This window comes from Macaca nemestrina, chromosome 2 (genome assembly GCF_043159975.1).
Source record: "Macaca nemestrina isolate mMacNem1 chromosome 2, mMacNem.hap1, whole genome shotgun sequence".
Classification (NCBI taxonomy): Eukaryota; Metazoa; Chordata; class Mammalia; order Primates; family Cercopithecidae; genus Macaca; species Macaca nemestrina.
The window spans coordinates 93,596,278-93,619,956 of record NC_092126.1 but is presented as its reverse complement, the minus strand read 5'-3'; the positions used below and the strand labels follow the sequence as shown (position 1 = coordinate 93,619,956).

Genomic DNA, 23,679 nt, shown 5'->3' with positions numbered 1-23,679 from the left:
ACCTGGGAAGCGCAAGGGGGAAGGGAATCCCTTTTCCTAGCCAGGGGAACTGAGACACACAACACCTGGAAAATCGGGTAACTCCCACCCCAATACTGCGCTTTAAGCAAACAGGCACACCAGGAGATCATATCCCACACCTGGCCGGGAGGGTCCCACGCCCACGGAGCCTCCCTTATTGCTAGCACAGCAGTCTGCGATATCCCGGCAAGGCAGCAACGAGGCTGGGGGGGGGCGCCCGCCATTGCTGAGGCTTAAGTAGGTAAACAAAGCTGACAAAGCTGCTGGGAAGCTCGAACTGGGTGGAGCTCACAGCAGCTCAAGGAAACCTGCCTGTCTCTGTAGACTCCACCTCTGGGGACAGGGCACAGTAAAAATAACAAAAACAGCCGAAACCTCTGCAAACGCAAACGACTCTGTCTGACAGCTTTGAAGAGAGCAGTGGATCTCCCAACACGGAGGTTGAGATCTGAGAAGGGACAGACTCCCTGCTCAAGTGGGTCCCTGAACCCTGAGTAGCCTAACTGGGAGACATCCCCCACTAGGGGCAGTCTGACACCCCACACCTCACAGGGTGGAGTACACCCCTGAGAGGAAGCTTCCAAAGCAAGAATCAGACAGGTACACTCGCTGTTCAGAAATATTCTATCTTCTGCAGCCTCTGCTGCTGATACCCAGGCAAACAGGGTCTAGAGTGGACCTCAAGCAATCTCCAGCAGACCTACAGCTGAGGGTCCTGACTGTTAGAAGGAAAACTATCAAACAGGAAGGACACCTACACCAAAACCCCATCAGTACATCACCATCATCAAAGACCAGAGGCAGATAAAACCACAAAGATGGGGAAAAAGCAGGGCAGAAAAGCTGGAAATTCAAAAAATAAGAGCGCATCTCCCCCGGCAAAGGAGCGCAGCTCATCGCCAGCAATGGATCAAAGCTGGACGGAGAATGACTTTGACGAGATGAGAGAAGAAGGCTTTAGTCCATCAAACTTCTCAGAGCTAAAGGAGGAATTACGTACCCAGTGCAAAGAAACTAAAAATCTTGAAAAAAAAGTGGAAGAATTGATGGCTAGAGTAATTAATGCAGACAAGGTCATAAACGAAATGAAAGAGATGAAAACCATGACACGAGAAATACGTGACAAATGCACAAGCTTCAGTAACCGACTCGATCAACTGGAAGAAAGAGTATCAGCGATTGAGGATCAAATGAATGAAATGAAGCAAGAAGAGAAACCAAAAGAAAAAAGAAGAAAAAGAAATGAACAAAGCCTGCAAGATGTATGGGATTATGTAAAAAGACCAAATCTACGTCTGATTGGGGTGCCTGAAAGTGAGGGGGAAGATGAAACCAAGTTGGAAAACACTCTTCAGGATACCATCCAGGAGAACTTCCCCAACCTAGTAGGGCAGGCCAACATTCAAATCCAGGAAATACAGAGAACGCCACAAAGATACTCCTCGAGAAGAGCAACTCCAAGACACATAATTGCCAGATTCACCAAAGTTGAAATGAAGGAAAAAATCTTAAGGGCAGCCAGAGAGAAAGGTCGGGTTACCCACAAAGGGAAGTCCATCAGACTAATAGCAGATCTCTCGGCAGAAACTCTACAAGCCAGAAGAGAGTGGGGGCCAATATTCAACATTCTTAAAGAAAAGAATTTTAAACCCAGAATTTCATATCCAGCCAAACTAAGTTTCATAAGTGAAGGAGAAATAAAATCCTTTACAGATAAGCAAATGCTTAGAGATTTTGTCACCACTAGGCCTGCCTTACAAGAGACCCTGAAGGAAGCACTAAACATGGAAAGGAACAACCGGTACCAGCCATTGCAAAAACATGCCAAAATGTAAAGACCATCGAGGCTAGGAAGAAACTGCATCAACTAACGAGCAAAATAACCACGTAATATAATGGCAGGATCAAGTTCACACATAACAATCTTAACGTTAAATGTAAATGGACTAAATGCTCCAATTAAAAGACACAGACTGGCAAACTGGATAAAGAGTCAAGACCCATCAGTCTGCTGTATTCAGGAGACCCATCTCACATGCAGAGACATACATAGGCTCAAAATAAAGGGATGGAGGAAGATTAACAAGCAAATGGAGAACAACAAAAAGCGGGGGTTGCAATACTAGTCTCTGATAAAACAGACTTTAAACCATCAAAGATCAAAAGAGACAAAGAAGGCCATTACATAATGGTAAAGGGATCAATTCAACAGGAAGAGCTAACTATCCTAAATATATATGCACGCAATACAGGAGCACCCAGATTCATAAAGCAAGTCCTTAGAGACTTACAAAGAGACTTAGACTCCCATACAATAATAATGGGAGACTTCAACACTCCACTGTCAACATTAGACAGATCAACGAGACAGAAAGTTAACAAGGATATCCAGGAATTGAACTCAGCTCTGCAGCAAGCAGACCTAATAGACATCTATAGAACTCTCCACCCCAAATCAACAGAATATACATTCTTCTCAGCACCACATCGTACTTACTCCAAAATTGACCACGTAATTGGAAGTAAAGCACTCCTCAGCAAATGTACAAGAACAGAAATTATAACAAACTGTCTCTCAGACCACAGTGCAATCAAACTAGAACTCAGGACTAAGAAACTCAATCAAAACCGCTCAACTACATGGAAACTGAACAACCTGCTCCTGAATGACTACTGGGTACATAACGAAATGAAGGCAGAAATAAAGATGTTCTTTGAAACCAATGAGAACAAAGATACAACATACCAGAATCTCTGGGACACATTTAAAGCAGTGTGTAGAGGGAAATTGATAGCATTAAATGCCCACAAGAGAAAGCAGGAAAGATCTAAAATTGACACTCTAACATCGCAATTAAAAGAACTAGAGAAGCAAGAGCAAACACATTCGAAAGCTAGCAGAAGGCAAGAAATAACTAAGATCAGAGCAGAACTGAAGGAGATAGAGACACAAAAAACCCTCCAAAACATCAATGAATCCAGGAGTTGGTTTTTTGAAAAGATCAACAAAATTGACAGACCACTAGCAAGACTAATAAAGAAGAAAAGAGAGAAGAATCAAATCGACACAATTAAAAATGATAAAGCGGATATCACCACCGACCCCACAGAAATACAAACTACTATCAGAGAATACTATAAACACCTCTACGCAAATAAACTGGAAAATCTAGAAGAAATGGATAATTTCCTGGACACTTACACTCTTCCAAGACTAAACCAGGAAGAAGTTGAATCCCTGAATAGACCAATAGCAGGCTCTGAAATTGAGGCAATAATTAATAGCCTACCAACCAAAAAAAGTCCAGGACCAGATGGATTCACAGCTGAATTCTACCAGAGGTACAAGGAGGAGTTGGTACCATTCCTTCTGAAACTATTCCAATCAATAGAAAAAGAGGGAATCCTCCCTAACTCATTTTATGAGGCCAACATCATCCTGATACCAAAGCCTGGCAGAGACACAACAAAAAAAGAGAATTTTAGACCAATATCCCTGATGAACATCGATGCAAAAATCCTCAATAAAATACTGGCAAACAGGATTCAGCAACACATCAAAAAGCTTATCCACCATGATCAAGTGGGCTTCATCCCTGGGATGCAAGGCTGGTTCAACATTCGCAAATCAATAAACATAATCCAGCATATAAACAGAACCAAAGACAAGAACCACATGATTATCTCAATAGATGCAGAAAAGGCTTTTGACAAAATTCAACAGCTCTTCAGGCTAAAAACGCTCAATAAATTCGGTATTGATGGAACGTACCTCAAAATAATAAGAGCTATTTATGACAGACCCACAGCCAATATCATACTGAATGGGCAAAAACTGGAAAAATTCCCTTTGAAAACTGGCACAAGACAGGGATGCCCTCTCTCACCACTCCTATTCAACATAGTGTTGGAAGTTCTGGCTAGGGCAATCAGGCAAGAGAAAGAAATCAAGGGTATTCAGTTAGGAAAAGAAGAAGTCAAATTGTCCCTCTTTGCAGATGACATGATTGTATATTTAGAAAACCCCATTGTCTCAGCCCAAAATCTCCTTAAGCTGATAAGCAACTTCAGCAAAGTCTCAGGATACAAAATTAATGTGCAAAAATCACAAGCATTCTTATACACCAGTAACAGACAAACAGAGAGCCAAATCAAGAATGAACTTCCATTCACAATTGCTTCAAAGAGAATAAAATACCTAGGAATCCAACTTACAAGGGATGTAAAGGACCTCTTCAAGGAGAACTACAAACCACTGCTCAGTGAAATCAAAGAGGACACAAACAAATGGAAGAACATACCATGCTCATGGATAGGAAGAATCAATATCGTGAAAATGGCCATACTGCCCAAGGAAATTTATAGATTCAATGCCATCCCCATCAAGCTACCAATGAGTTTCTTCACAGAATTGGAAAAAACTGCTTTAAAGTTCATATGGAACCAAAAAAGAGCCCGCATCTCCAAGACAATCCTAAGTCAAAAGAACAAAGCTGGAGGCATCACGCTACCTGACCTCAAACTATACTACAAGGCTACAGTAACCAAAACAGCATGGTACTGGTACCAAAACAGAGATAGAGACCAATGGAACAGAACAGAGTCCTCAGAAATAATACCACACATCTACAGCCATCTGATCTTTGACAAACCTGAGAAAAACAAGACATGGGGAAAGGATTCCCTATTTAATAAATGGTGCTGGGAAAATTGGCTAGCCATAAGTAGAAAGCTGAAACTGGATCCTTTCCTTACTCCTTATACGAAAATTAATTCAAGATGGATTAGAGACTTAAATGTTAGACCTAATACCATAAAAATCCTAGAGGAAAACCTAGGTAGTACCATTCAGGACATAGGCATGGGAAAAGACTTCATGTCTAAAACACCAAAAGCAACGGTAGCAAAAGCCAAAATTGACAAATGGGATCTGATTAAACTAAAGAGCTTCTGCACAGCAAAAGAAACTACCGTCAGAGTGAACAGGCAACCTACAGAATGGGAGAAAATTTTTGCAATCTACTCATCTGACAAAGGGCTAATATCCAGAACCTACAAAGAACTCAAACAAATTTACAAGAAAAAAACAAACAACCCCATCAAAAAGTGGGCAAAGGATATGAACAGACATTTCTCAAAAGAAGACATTCATACAGCCAACAGACACATGAAAAAATTCTCATCATCACTGGCCATCAGAGAAATGCAAATCAAAACCACAATGAGATACCATCTCACACCAGTTAGAATGGCGATCATTAAAAAGTTAGGAAACAACAGGTGCTGGAGAGGATGTGGAGAAATAGGAACACTTTTACACTGTTGGTGGGATTGTAAACTAGTTCAACCATTATGGAAAACAGTATGGCGATTCCTCAAGGATCTAGAACTAGATGTACCATATGACCCAGCCATCCCATTACTGGGTATATACCCAAAGGATTATAAATTATGCTGCTATAAAGACACATGCACACGTATGTTTATTGCAGCACTGTTCACAATAGCAAAGACTTGGAATCAACCCAAATGTCCATCAGTGACAGATTGGATTAAGAAAATGTGGCACATATACACCATGGAATACTATGCAGCCATAAAAAAGGATGAGTTTGTGTCCTTTGTAGGGACATGGATGCAGCTGGAAACCATCATTCTTAGCAAACTATCACAAGAACAGAAAACCAAACACCGCATGTTCTCACTCATAGGTGGGAACTGAACAATGAGATCACTTGGACTCGGGAAGGGGAACATCACACACCGGGGCCTATCATGGGGAGGAGGGAGGGGGGAGGGATTGCATTGGGAGTTATACCTGATGTAAATGACGAGTTGATGGGTGCTGACGAGTTGATGGGTGCAGCACACCAACATGGCACAAGTATACATATGTAACAAACCTGCACGTTATGCACATGTACCCTAGAACTTAAAGTATAATAATAATAAATAAATTAAAAAAAAAAGATAAGAAAGATATTATTTCACAGTTGTTTTAGATATCAAATAAATGTATATGTATAGTGTAATACTATTTAATGTTAGATACACTAATAACATTTAAATTAGTAGAATGAGAATTATAAGTATCTTTGTATATAATTACATTATAGGCACTGACTCTGCAATTAGAAAGACTAACTTTGGAATGTAATCAAAAGAGAAAGATACTTGACAATGAACTTACAGAGACTATAAGTGCACAGGTTAGTTTAAGGAAGATTTTTATTTCTTAATTTTCAAGGTGATGTTTGCAAAACCACTTAAATTTACAGAAATGTCGTTTGCTCTCTATTTGACAGTTAGAATTGGATAAAGCGGCACAAGATTTTTGTAAGATTCATAATGAAAGACAAGAACTCATTAAACAGTGGGAGAACACAATAGAACAGATGCGGAAGAGGGATGGAGACATAGATAACAGTGCTTTGGTAAAGTAGTCGTTTGGTCCTTGTAATGTTCAGCTGTATTTGTCTCTTTTGTATTTTACTCATTATTCCAAATGTAAATCACACTGTTATTTGAAAGTCAATTTTGTAGCAATATTGAGTAGTTTTGGTAAATATTTTTGAATGCTGACTCTATATGCATTTGGAAATGTGGTGAAGATTATTTGCATGTAGTATTATAACTCCAAACACTGGATCCTGTCATCTCAGAATTGTGGAACAAGAGAGAGTCAGTAGATACTGTTGTTGCAATAAAACCAACGCCCTGACTTACACATGGCTGTCCAAGATCCCTTGGATTTAATGTGTATGCTATTTGGCAGTAAGTTACAATAGGAAAATGAACCTCCATGAATAACCAAGGGACAAGGAGAGAGAGTCAGAAAAGAAACCTAGACTACAATTTGAAGCTGAGACACCAGTAATGACATAGAGGCTTGGAAGGGGGTAATAGTGCACTGATAACACAGACCAAGTGTTATCTCTTGTTATTTTCAGAAGTAATTTAGGATAATGTTTTTGGAAAATCATCAAGGAGTGAAATAATGGGGAGTAAAAGTGGGAAGATTTGAGAAAGAGAAGGAATTCGGAGTCAGGTGAGAAGATGGGTTAAATTCCATCTACTCCACGGAAAGGCATTTGGCAAGCAGCTCAGGCTACTGGGAGTTTAAATTTTGGTATCTGGGTGTGGTTTACTTTTGGTTGTTATATTTTCAATTTCTGTAAGTAACCAACATTTTGTCAACAAAATGGGTTATACCTCCCTAGGAGGGACAAAGGACAACCAATCTTAACTATGAGGTTCTCTTAATTTTTTTTTTTTTTTTTTTTTTTTGAGACGGAGTCTTGCTCTGTCGCCCAGGCTGGAGTGCAGAGGCGCGATCTCTGCTCATTGCAAGCTCTGCCTCCCGGGTTTACACCATTCTCCTGCCTCAGCCTCCCGAGTAGCTGGGACTACAGGCGCCCGCCACCACGCCCGGCTAATTTTTTTGTATTTTTAGTAGAGACGGGGTTTCACTGTGTTAGCCAAGATGATATCGATCTCCTGACCTCGTGATCTGCCTGCCTTGGCCTCCCAAAGTGCTGGGATTACAGACGTGAGCCACCGCGCCCGGCCCAGGTTCTCTTAATTCTTAATGCTGATACTACTTTTTTTTTTTTTTTGAGACGGAGTTTCACTTTGGTGGCCCAGGCTGGAGTGCAATGCTGTGATCTCAGCTCACTGCAATCTCTGCCTCCCGGATTCAAGCAATTCTCCTGCCTCATCCTCCCAAGTAGCTGGGATTACAGGCTCCCACCCCCATGCCCAGCTAATTTTTTTTTTTTTTTTTCCCAGTAGAGACAGGGTTTCATCATGTTGGCCAGGCTGGTCCTGAACTCCTGACCTCAGGCCATCCGCTCGCCTACCAAAGTGCTGGGATTTCAGGCGTGAGCCACCACACTCGGTCTGTTATTAATATTTCTTAACTTCTCATTGCTTTCAAACATTAAGCTGTCAACTTACAAGGAAGAAGCTGAAGCAAAATTAATGGAGCAGAGTTTCTTTGGGCCAAGCTTGAGGATTGCAGCCTGGGAGTATAGATTCAAGTTGCCCTGATATACACTCCAATTAGCAGTAGTTACAAGTAGATTTTTAAAGGGGGAAAAAAGAGGAAGTTCCTGATTTGTTTATCAAGAATTTACATTGAAATAACATCAGCTATTGATTGGCTATACATTGTTAAGCTGTGGGGTGTGGGTTATAGCATCTGCTGAGGCATTATTAGGTTAATTTACAGCTACTTGTGGCAATCGCAAGCTGTATCAAGAGATGAATACACAGCTCATAAAAGGGGTTGAGTGGGATGTTATTTCTGTCTGATTTTAACGCCTTTCTGGGCTTGATAATGTAAAATTCTCAGATAAAAATTCTTTTCTCAAGTCATGACTGCTTCCTTTCTGTAAGTCATGTGCCAATTATGGATCCACAATCAGTTTTCTCATACAACCCCATGGCTAAAGTAACTCAGTCAGCTGATTTGGCAGAATACACAACTAATAGCTCCCTAGTTACATTCACAGAGGTTCCTTTCTTACATGTTGACATCTCCTCACTGTGCTGTCAGGGACTAAGGAGGGTGCTAAGAGGTGGTTCCATTGGCAGCGGGATGCTTCTAAGTGTTTGACAACTGCTCTCTGAGAATAAAACAAAATAGAACACATTTTTTAAAAACCCCTGATATATAGGATTTCTGATTTCTATGGTTTTATTATTTTCATACTGTTACCAGAAAGGGGTCCTGATCCAGACCCTGAAAGAGTGTTCTTGGATCTCATGCAAGAAAAAATTTGAGGCAAATCCACAGAGTAAAAGTGAAAGCAGGTTTATTAAGAAAGCAAAGGAATAGGCCGGGTGCGGTGGCTCAAGCCTGTAATCCCAGCACTTTGGGAGGCCGAGACGGGCAGATCACGAGGTCAGGAGTTCGAGACCATCCTGGATAACACGGTGAAACCCCGTCTCTACTAAAAAATACAAAAAACTAGCCGGGCGAGGTGGTGGGCGCCTGTAGTCCCGGCTACTCGGGAGGCTGAGGCAGGAGAATGGCGTAAAAACCCGGGAGGCGGAGCTTGCAGTGAGCTGAGATCCGGCCACTGCACTCCAGCCTGGGCGACAGAGCGAGACTCCGTCTCAAAAAAAAAAAAAAAAAAAGAAAGCAAAGGAATAAAGGAATGACTGTTCCATAGGCAAAGCAGCCCTGACGACTGGTGGTTGCCCATTTTTATGGTTATTTCTTGATTATATGCTAAATAAGTGGTAGATTATTCATGCCTCCCCCTTTTAGACCACAGAGGGTAACTCCCTGACATTGCTAGGGCATTTGAAAACTGCCACGGTGCTGGTGGGAGTTTCTTTTAGTAGGCTAATGTATCATAATTAGCATAAAATAAGCAGTGAAGATGACCAGAGGTCACTCTGTTTGCCATCTTGGTCAGGGGGGGTTTTAGCTGGTTTCTTTACTGCAATCTTTTTTATCAGCAAGTTCTTTATGACCTGTATCTTGAGCCAACCTCCTGTCTCATCCTGTGACTTAGATTGCCTGTCTAGGAATGCAGCCCTGTAGGTCACAGCCTTATTTTACGCTATTCCTCTTCAAGGAAGATGGAGTTGCTCTGGTTCAAATGCCTCTGACAGTAGCATATTTGAGGGTGGCATATTTTGTCTCCTAACTGAACTCTTTTGTTCCTCTTCCTGCAAAACAATTCATTCCTGCCTTCTCAGCATTTTCTTGTCAGGGGTCTGGTCATAAAATCCTGAAATTGTATTCTTAAAAGAAACCATGTGGAGAAATGGAAAAATATTTTTCTACTATGCTTTTATTATAGTGTAGAAGTTTTAAAATATTACTTAGTATTACCTATATGAAAAATTTATGATGAATAACACTATTAAGTATGATATTAAAGTAGAATTAAAGCATCTGATTAAGTGGTAGAAAAAATCATAAGGCAAGAAACTCTGGATTCATATTTTGAAATATTTAAACAGGAAGTTTTGACGTGTCTTTTGAGTGAATGACAGTAAATATTTAGAATGCTACTATTATGGAAAGCTAATTCTATAATCAAACAACTTAAAAATTGGATTAAACAACTTGAAAATTAAACAACTTTAAATTTTCCTTTTTAAAATATGTTATATCTCAGATGTGTAGCCATTTAATATGCTAATATGTATACATGCAGCATTTCTAAAATCTACTGATTTCAGAACACATACCTCCTCCCCCAGTCTCCTGTGATTAGTTGTTTGGAAGGACCTCATTTTGGAATACATGCAAGTAATATATATTAGGGTAATTTTTTTCTAATTCATCCAACTTATTGCCATCAGCATCACTTGTAAACACAACATCTAATCTTTTTATTTCCCAGTTTTGAAATCTTTTTGTTTTACATTACTTAAAAGGTAATCTTTAACATGATATTTGAATTTTTTCACAGTTTGGCCCTAACCCCTACTTTTCCAGCTTTATACCTTTCATCTGGACCCCAACCCTTCTTAATATATTCCCTTTGCACCCTTGTCTTCCCACCCTACACTTTAACTACATTAGAGTATTTATGCAACCCCATTCATGTTTGTAAGCCTGATTCAAATGATGCCTCTTGGGCACGTCTTTTTTCTTCTTCTACTTTTTCTTTTTCTTTTCCTTTTCTTCCCTATCCTGGAAAGCCAGGAAAGTGTAATGTCATCTAATGACTCCTCTTGGAAATAATTCATCATGTCTTTGTTCCCATGGTACTTTGTCCACATTTCAGTTACAGTGCTTTGTGTATTCTATTTATTATTGTCTCTATGACCAGTGAAAGGCCTGAATGAAGACATTCCTATTGAAACCAGTAACTAAAATGCTATTTTCAAAACATGAAAAAAAAGTCTGTAAAATATTTGGGAAACTTCACTGAAACCCCGCTTTCCAGTTGAAAAATATTCAACACTGTTACATTTGTAGGTTTTACCTTTCATGTATAACTGTTTTCTCATCTCTTTAGCAAAATACCAGATATATGAAAGAAATAGAGACATTTAACAATATGAATTTATAGACATTAATATGTAGCATACTAATATTTTGTTTTTGTTAATATAAAAGTATTTAAAATGTTTTCTAAGAAGTTTTGGTAAAATAAGTACTAAATGTAATAATAGAAAAATAAAAACTAAATTCCTTTTAGTTTTGTCAGTTTAAACATATATTTAAGTAAATACATTTGTTGTAATCCTAGAAATTAGCAAGGATAAAGCAGGAAACAAGAGAAAAAGAAAATTTGGTTAAAGAAAAGATCAAGTTTTTGGAAAATGAGATTGGGAATAACACAGAATATGAGAAAAGAATTTCTGTGGCTGATCGTAAACTTTTAAAAAGTAGAACGGCATATCAAGACCATGAAACTAGTAGAATTCAGCTGAAGGGTGAGGTATGTCAACTAAAAAAGACTGGCTTTTATGTTCATGACAAATTACTATAAAATATAAAATAAGCATAAAGCTTTTCCTATGATGAAGAAACAGCTTCTAGCGTTTTGGGTTTTTTTTTTAATGTCTCTTTGTTTGTGGAACTTTTGGGATACTCTGATTAAGCCCCTAATTAAGCACCACGGGGTGCCATTCACATCACAGGTAAATGGTTTGCAAATATTTTCTTCCATTCTAGGCTGCCTTTTCATTTTACTGGTGGTTCCTTTTCCTTAAAGAAACTTTTTAGTTTGATGTAGTCCTGCATGTTTATTTTTGCTTTTGTTGCCTGTAATTTTGGTGTCAAATTCAAAAAATCATTACAGATACCAATGTCAAGCAGTTTTTCTCCTATGTTTTCTTTGAGAAGTTTTACAGTGTCAGGTCTTATAGTTAAGTCTTTAATCCATTTGGAATTAATTTTTGTATGTGGTACCAGAGAACAGCCCAATTTCTTTCTCTTTTTTTTTTTTTTTTTGCGTGTGGCTATCCAGTTTTCTTAACGCCATTGATTGAAGGGACTATCCTTTCCCCATTGTGTATTCTTGACACCTTTGCTGGAAATTAGTTGATCATATATGCATGAGTTTATTTCCGGGTTCTCTATTCTGTTCCATTTTTCTATGTGTCTGGTTTTTTTTGCCAGTACAGTCAGCCTTCCTTATCCATGGATTCTGCATGTGCAGATTCAACCAACAATTGATGAAAAATATTCAGAAAAGAAACCCAATAAAAATAATAATATAACAATACTTTAAAAGATATAAATTTTAAAAATATGAAAAGTGTTTACATAGCATTTACATTGTATTAGGTGTTATAAATAATCAAGAAATTATTTAAAGTATACAGGAGGATGTGCATAGGTTATATGCAAATACATGTCGTTTTATATAAGTGACCTCCACATCTGGTAGATTTTGGTATCTGTGAGGGATCCTGGAACCAATCTCCTGTAGATGCCAATGGATGACTGCATCATTTTGTTTTGATTAGTTTGGCTTTGTAATACAATTTTAAATAAAAAAGTATGTTGCCTCCAGCTTTGTTCTTTCTGCTTAAGATTACTTGAGCTATTTGGGATCTTTTATGGTTCCATATGAATTTTAGAATTCTTTTTCTATTTCAGTGAAGAATGACATTGGAATTTTGATATTGTATTGAATCTGTCAACCTAAATAACAGAGAGAGGCCCTCTAAAAATATTGAGCTTAATTAGGAATAAGCAGGGCATTTGAAAATCCAGTATATACAGGCTATGACAGATTATAGGCATATCTAGGGAGATAAAGGAAGGCAAAAGTTTTTAAAGGTAAAATGAGTAAGTTTACCTAAGTATTTTAAAAATAATAACCCTTGGCTATAGGAATCAATAAGGGTAGTGTCAGTCCAAGGTTGATCAGTCAGTTACTGGGCAGGTGTCTTGGTAGAAGGGTTTTTGTGCAACGTTGCAGTGGTCTTTATGTAAGCCTGTGGTTCTGGCAGTGTCTCTTGGGATAGCTCTTGTTATTGGGCAAATATGTGTGAGAACTCTGTCTTCATGGCCTTCCCTAGCTCAATTTTGTCAGGGTTTGACACAAGTGATTCCATTTTGATTTTGACAACTTTCTCAAATCTGTAGATCGCTTTGAATAGTATGAACATTTTAACAGTATTAATTCTTCCAACCCATGAACACAGGATATCTTTATGTCCTCTACAATTTCTTTCATCAATGTTTTATAGTTTTTAGTGTACAGATCTTTTTCTTCCTTTGTTAAATTTATTCCTAAATATTTTATTCATTTTGATGCCATTGTAAATGGGATTGTTTTCTTGATTTCTTTTTTTGGATTGCTTGTTGTAAGTGTATAGAATACAACTGGTTTTGTATATTGATCTTGTATCCAGAGACCTTGCTGAATGTGTCTGTTCTGAGAGTATTTGGTGGAGAGTTTAGGGTTTTTGCAAAGGTCCTTAATGAAAAAGAAAATTTGTATCTTGGATTTTCTGTTTTCATAATTTCGATTAATAGTAAAATGTAGTTTACTGTTGATTAACAGTAAAATGTAGTTATTAGGAGTCTGATGTATTAGAATCTTTTGAGATTTTTCAAATCCAATTAAACTTATAATTCTTATGAGCACATATATATTAGCTTATCTTGACTTTGGGGATGTGCTCTTTCTGAGCAGGTCTAGTGATATTAGACATTTCTGCATTTACTTTCAACACATATATGTTCTCTATAATTTTCTAGGATTATACAACAAAGCCGGTTACAATTTGGTATCAGATCAGTATGGAAATCTGTTTATATATTAAATATAAGAAAATGGCTACTATTTTTGTGGGTGTGATGTAGGTTAAAACTTAAAGTAGGCAGAATAAAACTCAGAAATGAAATTAAGTTATAAGATACAGAGTAAATATATAATTTCTGTCTGTTAACTAATAAATAGCTGGATTCTTTAAAAGCCACTGTGAATAGAACTTCCAGTGATTTAGAAGCTCTGAGGAAAAATATTTCCAAGATAAAGAAGGACATTCATGAAGAAACAGCAAGGTAAGCAAAAAGCTATTTAAATATGCTTATGATTAATTCTACTATATCTAGAAAATTATTAAATATTTAAGACTACTTGTTGGTTAAATAACTGCAAGATTTTAGCTACTACTTTTTTTTTTTTTTTTTTTTTTTGAGATGGAATCTCACCCTGTTGCCCAGGCTGGAGTACAGTGGTGCGATCTCAGCTCACTGCAAGCTCTGCCTCCCAGGTTCATGCCATTCTCCTGCCTCAACCTCCCGAGTAGCTGGGACTACAGGTGACTGCCAACACACCCAATTAATTTTTAATTTTTTGTAGTTTTTGTAGAGACAGGGTTTCACCATGTTAGCCAGGATGGTCTCGATCTCCTGACCTCATGATCCGCCCACCTTGGCCTCCCAAAGTGCTGGGATTAGAGGCGTGAGCCACCGTACCTGGCTAGCTACTACATTATTAAACCTAAAAAAATTTTACTCGTATTTTCATCACAAAGACTCAGTAGCCATATTTTTATGGTCTATTAAATATGTAGTGGTAATAAAAAGGTTTACAGCAAAAAACCCCTTCAAGTTATACAAATAAATATTAGGATAAACTATTATTTGTTTGTATTAAATGCTTTTTAGGCACGTTTTCTATCTTGTGATAAACCTTCTTCAGGTTACAAAAAACTAAAAATCATAATGAGAAAATACAAACAAAATTAAAGGAGATAACTGAGAAAACCATGTCTGTAGAAGAGAAAGCTACTAATTTGGAAGATATGCTAAAGGAGGAGGAAAAAGATGTGAAGGTAAAGTTTAGTTTTAATTTTTTTAAAATCATAGAAAATTTAGCAACAGTAAATTAATTAGACTCAGGATCGGAGGATGAGGAGGTCTTGTAAGAAGCTCTGCTTTTTGGTATGATCACATTTATAATCTGGTTTTGGACTTTTGATGCATTGCTTCTGAAGTTATTCTCAGTCTCCTCTCTTCTTTTCTTCTTCTTCTTCTTTTTTTTTTTTTTTTTTTTGAGATGAAGTCTCGCTCTTGTCGCCCAGGCTAAAGTGCAATGGCAAAATCTCAGCTCACTGCAACCTACACCTCCCAAGTTCAAGAGATTCTCCTGCCTCAGCCTCCCGAGTAGTTGGGATTACAGGTGCCTGCAACCATGCCCGGTTAATTTTTGTATTTTTAGTAGAGATGGGGTTTCACCATGTTGGCCAGGCTGGTCTTGATCTTCCTGCCTCGGCCTCCCAAAGTGCTGGGATTACAGGTGTGAGCCACTGCACCCGGCCAGCCTCCTCTCTTCTTAAACTACTAATTTTGATGTCTTTGTATTTATTTAGTTTTTATTTTATTTTATTATTATTTTTTTGAGACTGAGTCTCACTCTGTCCCCCAGACTGGAGTGCAGTGACATGATCTTAGCTCACTACAACCTCCGCCTCACAGGTTCAAGCGATTCTGCTGCCTCAGCCTCCTGAGTAGCTGGCATTACAGGCACGTGCCACCACACCTGGCTAATTTTTGTATTTTTAGTAGAGATGGGGTTTCACCATGTTGGCCAGGCTGGTCTCAAGCTCCTGACCTCAAGTGATCTACCATCCTCTACCTCCCAAAGTGCTGGGGTTACAGACATGAGCCACCATGCCTGGCTTGGTGTCTTTTTAAAAAAGTAGCTCCCCCACTGTGCCCTGGATTCCATTCCTTCCCAAAGCCTACTGTATCTGTGTCCCTGCCATCATCCATATATCTATTAGTCTATTGCATATAAATAGCTTGAAAAGTGGCTTTGTTTTACAACTGATTTCTACATGATTATCACTGTTTTTTTGGTAATCAAATTCCCATCATCATCTACATTTCTGATTTGTACTTCTTTGTCATCTACTATCTCTTTAACACCTTAAAATCTGGCAAATTTTCTTGGTAAATGGCCTTTGAAATGTTATCACTTTGCTAACTCTACTGGCACCCTCTTCTACCTCAGTCTTTTTGGCATGTTGATGGCATTAAAGCCAATTTTCGAGGAACTGGAAAAGGCTGGTGCACCATTTCCTCTTTGAAAACTTCAAAGTGAACTATAAGTGTGAACTTTAAGTGTGACCTGATACTACTTCTTGCTTTTACGCATTTCGGGGGGTTGAAAAACAGGTAGTTGAAGATGGCGGCAAAATCTCCCAATATGAGGCTTATATCTCATCTGGCTCCGCTTATATTTGGATGGGATCCAACTTCCTCAGTGTGCTGTAAAATTTCTAAGTAATAAAATCATGCTGCAGTCTTGACATGAATGGTATTCAAATTACACATTATTTTTTAAAAGTTTTGGTGTTTTTTTCCTAAGAGCATGATTCCCTGTAACAGATGATATGTATTAGTAGTTATCAGAAACTTGTAAACATTGTGAAATTTATATGAAATAGACCTTTTCATCACAGAGAATTAAAAACTTCACACATTTTTGAAGAACTAGCTAAATTAGAAAAATTAATATTAGTAGCAGGGTGTACTGATTGTTTTTTCAGCAGGGCTGTGTTCATAGTTTTGGGGTTTTCTTCATTGCTGTTGGTTTTTGTTTGTTTGAAAAAATCCCAACCCTATCTTTTTTGGAGATATACTGTGTTATTCACTACTAAGCATTGACTTTAAAATTTTGCCAGGCAATCTTTGAGAAGATCTTAAATCCATTGAAAATTGTCTATTATATGTAAAATAATGCATTGAATATCAGATTATATTTCTTGTTTATGCGAATATTTAAATGTACCAGTCACAGACTTGTTCTCTGTCATATTCCGGTTTGTTGGTTGCTAAAGGAAAATATGCTTATTTGGGTATAAGATCACAGAGGCAAATTATTTCAGCATTTAAGAATGATAATTTTCAATTGATCATGGCATGGTAGATCAATTTAAAGCCTAGAACACATTGGTCGTGAGGCTTCCAGGACAAGACAGGTTTGCTTCCTGAGAGAGGAGCAGTGGGATGGGGGACTCATTTCTATTTCCTAGAGCTGCACATGGTAGAGAGGCCAACTGGAGGCAAAGAGTGAGTGACAGGTAGCTCCTGTAGTGTGCTGGGGCCAGCTCCTACCAGCTTACAAGAGCCAATAGTTAAATTTTTAGAAATTTTCCTAAATACACCTATGATTAAAAATGAAAATATATAAAATCACAGTTAAATGAATGGCATTTACAAAAAAAGTAATACATACTCAGCACTCATTACTTCCAAATATTTTATTATTCTGTGCTCTTAAGGTTACTTATGTCTGTTTTATCTGTATGTTGGAAATAGCACAAAATGGTCTGCTTCTGTGAATTTCTTCCCAACTCTGCCTTTAGTGGAATCATGTTAGTAGCATGAAATTGGCCATAGTGGGAGTATTTATACCATGGAAATCAGATTCTCCCCCTAGCCTCTCATCTCCTGGAGAGATGATGATTAAACATTTACCTGCTTACCACTGGATAGTGCCTGAAAGGTGGGAGATTGAATGACGTGATTTCTTCTCCATAGCACCCTCAAGACTTTAGTAAACTCTGTGAATGTACAGGCTGTATGTTTCCAGTGGACTTTATTTTTTGAGGAAATCAGTGGAATGGCCAACTGCTAGGCTAGGGGAGCATGGGATGAAATTAAGATGACAGGTCAAGGTGTATGACACAGGTATAAAAACTACCCTAGTCTACTAGAATAGAGTAGACCATAAGAAATGTTAGGGACTTGTTAAAATTGTGGGAAGAGCTTTATCTTCTAAGGGGCTAAAATGGTGGAGGGTTCAAATTTATTTGAGTTTCTAAGTTATTATGTTCATATGAAATACAACATTTCGGTATATTTAATTTCATTAATCACTTCCTTATTATCAGGATGTAGATATTCAACTGAACCTCATAAAAAATGTGCTGTTTAAGAAAGCTCAGGAGTTACAGACTGAGACAATGAAAGAGAAAGCGGTTTTATCAGAAATTGAAGGAACTCGTTCCTCTCTGAAACATCTCAACCATCAGTTACAAAAACTGGATTTTGAAACCTTGAAGCAGCAAGAAATTATGTACAGTCAGGTAGATATTATTTTATGAATATCTTCCATATTGATTTATTACAGTTGTGATGGTCAAGATACACCATGTTCTAATAAAACAAAGAATTCTAAGTACTCTTGTGGAGGACAGACAGATGCTGAAGGTGAGACATCATGTTAGTTCAGTAGTAGGGTGAGGGAGCCTTAAAAGTTATTTTTTTCCTCTCAGTCTGAAATAAACAGGCAAGAGGAGAGAGAACTCTAGTTAGAGTGAGAACGTTGTTTTAAAGGAACCTGAGACATTTGCATCCAGAGTAAAACAAAAGAAGGCCTGAGATATCTGAAACTGAGAAAAAGTGTATGTTGATTCTTAGTTATGCACCACCACCCTCACTCCCATGCTAATAGAGTAAAAGCATTTTTTTTTCAGTTTTTCCTTATTTTGTTCTATTTATATATTTGTGTTAATGTCTTACTATTCTCCATCCCTACATCTTAATTTTCTCATCTAATACATATTCTTAGTTTTTAAAAATTACAGATGTTAAAATATAATATTAAGAATAATTAATTCGATGTTATTTGAACTTTTCATGGCTAACAATTAGTGACTACCTGTTTTGTATCCCTTAGATAATGTGCCCTCAGGAATCCCAATTCATGTAAATCCAGTGAATTTACTGAGACTCCATCATGGTAGTATGATAAACGTCCCCCAACTTTGTCATATTTTCAGAAGATTATTTCTGTGTCTATCATGGACCTTGATTGTTGAGATACAGTTTATTTTTGTTCCTCTTAGAGTGAAAAGGATTTTATCCTGAATTACTGAAAAACTAAAGTGACTTTATTACATGATAATGCCCAGTCCAAACTCATAAGAAAGTATTCACTTTGTTTTTACACTTATAGAAATGCTTTTGTTTGCTTCTTTGTAATAACTTTTTTTTTTTTTTTAACTGTAACAGGATTTTCACATTCAACAAGTGGAACGGAGAATGTCACGGTTAAAGGGAGAAATTAATTCAGAAGAAAAACTAGCCCTTGAAGCAAAAATTGTTGAACTTAAGAAGTCTTTGGAAGAGAAAAAATCTACATGTGGCCTTTTGGAAACACAGATCAAGAAGCTTCATGTAACTTAGCCAAAATACATTTTATGTTTCAAATATCCTAGTCATTCTGTTTTAAGACTTGTTCCTAAGACTACTTTGAATAGGGTGATTGCCAGTCTACACACATATATAACAAATGTATGAACAATGTTCTTATTTTTGTACTACTAGTGTGTAATGTTACCATTGATGATGCATTTAGTATATGCTAAATATTGTATGACATGCCTCTAGTATTTTATTTCATATAATTCTTACAAATGTGAGGAAGATACTATTATCTGTTTTATAGAGTAAGTAATTTGTCCAGGTTATACAGCTAGTACACAGAGAACGATGATTTGACCCCTCCTGCATTTGACTTCTAAATACTCTTATTTAAGAGTACACTGTTTAGAACATTGATAAGTTCTAGTTTTCTATTTTATAACTGCCATAAGAAATAACTTGATTGCCCTTTGTCTTTAAAACACCATCTAAAAAGAAACTGCTCTTTAATGAGTCAGCAGTTGTTATTCAAATCTTTACTTAGTTATAATATTTGAAATGATTGGATTCTGTTAATAAAGTAAGAATGTCTTCATTTTTAGGAATTTTATTATGTTTATTGTAATATAAAAACTGTGTTAAAGTTTGACTAGAGAGTAAAAGTGAGAAACTGAGCATGGACCTGAATGGGGTGAGAACTTAGCAGGGTCTAAATGTTATTTACCACTGGAAAGACTATTGATGTATCCTCTGGTGGTTATAAAAAGAATTGCCCTATCCTTGAGGGCTGCAAAAGGTGGAGAGGTATTACTTATTTTTTTCTCTTATTTTAAGAAGACAAAATTTTGGTTTGGAGTAGTTTGTAGTCTGAGGAAATATTTTAAAACGGTTATCTTTGCTTAGTGGGGAAAAACACTGGTTTTTGGATCAGATAGAACTAGTTTTAAATTTCAAGGCTATACCACTACTACTATTTTAACTTTTCTGAGCTCTAGTTTACTCGTCTATTAAATGGGGGAAAATTATTATTTTAGGACATTTGGGAGAACTAGAAGCAATTTATATCTTAGCACAATACTTTAGTAGGTACTCAGTATGTGGTATTGTTTTGATTATTTAGAATATGAGAATATTAATGCTATACAATGTTAGAGGTATGACTTTGTTCCTTGCCCCGGGCCTGGAGTGTGTCTGTTTTGCTGTGTGGGGATGGTTATAGTTCTTCCCCCTTTGAACTACTCTGACTGCTCCCTCTATCATACCACTGTCAAGTGCTTATGCCTATTCCAACTCTGGTTTTAACAGAGAGATATGTAAATTAATAGAAATGTAAGTGAATTAATAAATTATATTAAAGCTAGTTAGCCTTTGGTCATTATGAAGAGCTGCTCTTTTCAATAGTAGCAACAGATTGTAAAGTCATCCTGTATGCCCTCTCACATGCCACTCCATCTAATTTTACATACAGAAACTAGTTTCTTCAAGTTGAAAATCACATTGTTTTAACTCTTTTTCTCAAATTTAATTTCATAAAATCACATTTTTATGCAACAAATTTCCTTCTTACTATCTTGCTGAAATCTTAGGTCCCAATACTTCAGAGAAATACAGGCAATTAAAAAGACAGGAGAGGAGGAACTGATGGAGGGAGGAAGAGAGAGAAAGAGATCTTGGAACTGGAAAGTTCAGATTCAGGAAACAAGGGAATAAGAGCATAAACCTTATTCTGGGTTCTGGGTGGAAAGAGAGATATAAATAGGTATAAAACTAGAAAACTGGTATCTGCGTATGTATGATCTATTTATGCATATGATGGAATTGGATCTAACCAAACATTTTTCTCTTTAGCAATATGCAGTTTTGTATGCAATTTAATAATAGCTGACATTTACAGGGAAGTTCTATGTGTCAAGCACTGTTATACACAAGCTTTGACAGTAACATCTTTAATCTTCACAATAATGCAGGAAGGTAGGAACTGTCCTCATCTCCATTTTAGAGATGAGGAAACTGAGGAAGAGTACATCATACTAGGGTCAGATGGCTAGTATGTGATTAAGGCCATCTGATTCTAAGAGCTGGTACTCTTAAACAGCACCCTATGCTTTCTCAGACTGTTGATGTCCTTACTATCTGGGACTTGCATAGAATCAAACAATGAACTCCAGTATGGGAGTGGTGAACCATGTAATGAGCCAGTGTATGCTCCCATCTCCTCATAAATGGCAGTCCCCTAACACAGTCAGCCCTCTGTATCCACAAGCTCCACATCTGCAGATTCATCCAACTGCAGACTGAAAATACTAAAAAAAAAATGGGTGATTTGCGTCTGTACTGAAAATGTACAGACCTTTTTCTTGTCATTATTCCCTAAATGATACAGTATAACAACTATTTATATAACATTTACATTTTATTACATAAGTAATATAAAGATAATTTAAATTATACAGGAGGATGCATGTAGATAACATGCAAACACTGCTATTTTATATAAGGGACTTGAACATCCATACCTTTTGGTGGTGGTAGTGCTGTTGTCCTGCAACCAATCCCCAGAGAATACTGAGGGATGACTGTGATTCATTAGGTTGAACTGGAAGTATATATTTCCTAGAATTACTGAACTCATACTAAATCCAAAACATCAATTGATAAAAACGAAAATGTTCCTATGTGACTATCCATGTATATTATATTAGAGACATAGCAGGAAGAGAGATAATAAAACATAGGATTATTATAAATATCTGAGTATATAATTTATGTAAGATACATATGATACAGTATGTATTTAATACTTTTGTTAATATTTTAAACATACATTTATATATCTTTTTTCTTTTTGCAGAATGATCTTTATTTTATCAAGAAGTCATATAGTAAAAACAGTGAAGAAAAACAGTGTCTTATGACCAAAATAAATGAACTAAACCTTTTCATTGACAGATCAGAGAAAGAACTTGATAAAGCCAAAGCTTTTAAGCAGGTGCAGTAAAATTGTATGCATATATAGTATTGAAAACCATGTTTCCATGTTAATTATAGACAAATGAAAAAATATAGCAAATTATGAAAAAGAAAATGTCACTATAATCATTATACCCAATATAAACAGTGTTAAAGTCTGTTATTTCCCTCCAGTCTTTTAAGAAATTTGGCTTTTTATGTTGTATTTAAAAAACTTCTATATATCATATGTATCCTAAAACATTATTCAAAAACATATTTGAAGGCTTTCTATAAGTCCATTGCATGAAGTTACCATAGTATATTTAACCATCCCCTATTTTTTAGATTTTTGTTTCTTTCCAATGCTTGGCTATTGTAATAGTATTACATGTATAATGCAGTTGTTCAATTAGTTGTTCATTGTATAGTTCTATTCAGTTAGTTCCTTTGGATAAATTCCTAGCTATATAATTATGGTTCAGAAAGAAATGAATATTTTTAGTGTCTCAAAACTATTTTTAAGCCCAATTCTCTACTAGAGGGTAGCTACCATTAATACTCCTATCAGTAGTGTGTAAGCATTCTATTTTATTCACTACCACTGAGGCTGGATGTCCTAATTTAGAAAATTGTTGCCAATTTGATAGTCAAACATGGTATCTCTTTGTTTTAGTCTGCATTTTTAAAATTGGTGGTTTAAAAATATTTTAATGATAAATTTTCAAACATTTATGTTTAAATAAAAATGTTTAAAACACTTTTCTCTGTTATGTCATGTTCCATATTTTTTTTCTTTGGAGCTCTAGTTTGTATTCTTGGCCCATTTTTCCACTGGGAGGTTTACATATGTAAATTATAAAAATTTGTCATATGTAAAAATATTATCTCTGTCATAAATATTGTAAATATTTTCACCATTTACCTTTACGTTTTTATTCAGTGTTTGTGACATAAAAGTTTTTTTAAACATCAAAATCTTTTAGTTTTATTTTCTTTTTAATTTTTATGCTTAGAAACTTCTTGGTTACACTACAAATCAGACAAATGTTTACTATTTCTAGTAGTTACATTGATTTCATCTCTTAAGATTTTTCATTCATCTAGAATATATTTTTGATGCACGTGAGATGTAAGTATCTAATCTCTCCAAATGAAAAGCTATGTTTATAAAACAGTAAAATCTTATATTCTGGAGTGTTTTTCTTCTGGGGTTTCTATTCTGAAAATTGATTGATATGTGTACTCTTATGTCTTAAAATAAAAATATATTTCCACATTATTTTGTGAGATTCAGAGTATAAAAATGGCCATTCATAGGGCTTTATGTTTTTTGGATAGTGTAAGTTTAATTTCAGGAATAACTTCTTCCCTTTGTTTTTTATAATAGCAAAGCTTGACTTTAAAATTGAATTATAAAAAAGATTTGGAATAACTATAAACCCTTTTCTTAAAAAAAAAAAGGCTATGACTCTGATCAATTTAATTTTAGCCCTAGTTAATATTTTAGTCAATGGTTAAATTAGAAAAATATATATTTTCAAGTTTTACTTATATAGCCATAAAAGGAAAAATATTTTGGTTTTGCAATAAAAAATAATTTCAATATTTGACCATTT

General features: G+C 36.4%; 1 protein-coding gene across 1 annotated transcript in view; it reads left to right on the top strand.

Moving 5' to 3' along the window:
* LOC105480077 (coiled-coil domain 39 molecular ruler complex subunit) overlaps positions 1-23,679 on the top strand; it is a 66,249-nt gene that overhangs the window by 16,589 nt on the left and 25,981 nt on the right. The window contains exons 5-12 of the mRNA XM_011738515.2: positions 6,138-6,230; positions 6,327-6,455; positions 11,241-11,432; positions 13,911-14,014; positions 14,658-14,790; positions 17,857-18,051; positions 18,980-19,144; positions 21,963-22,100. Of these exons, the coding sequence (XP_011736817.2) occupies positions 6,138-6,230; positions 6,327-6,455; positions 11,241-11,432; positions 13,911-14,014; positions 14,658-14,790; positions 17,857-18,051; positions 18,980-19,144; positions 21,963-22,100 (1,149 nt within the window). The remainder of the gene's footprint in view (positions 1-6,137; positions 6,231-6,326; positions 6,456-11,240; positions 11,433-13,910; positions 14,015-14,657; positions 14,791-17,856; positions 18,052-18,979; positions 19,145-21,962; positions 22,101-23,679) is intronic.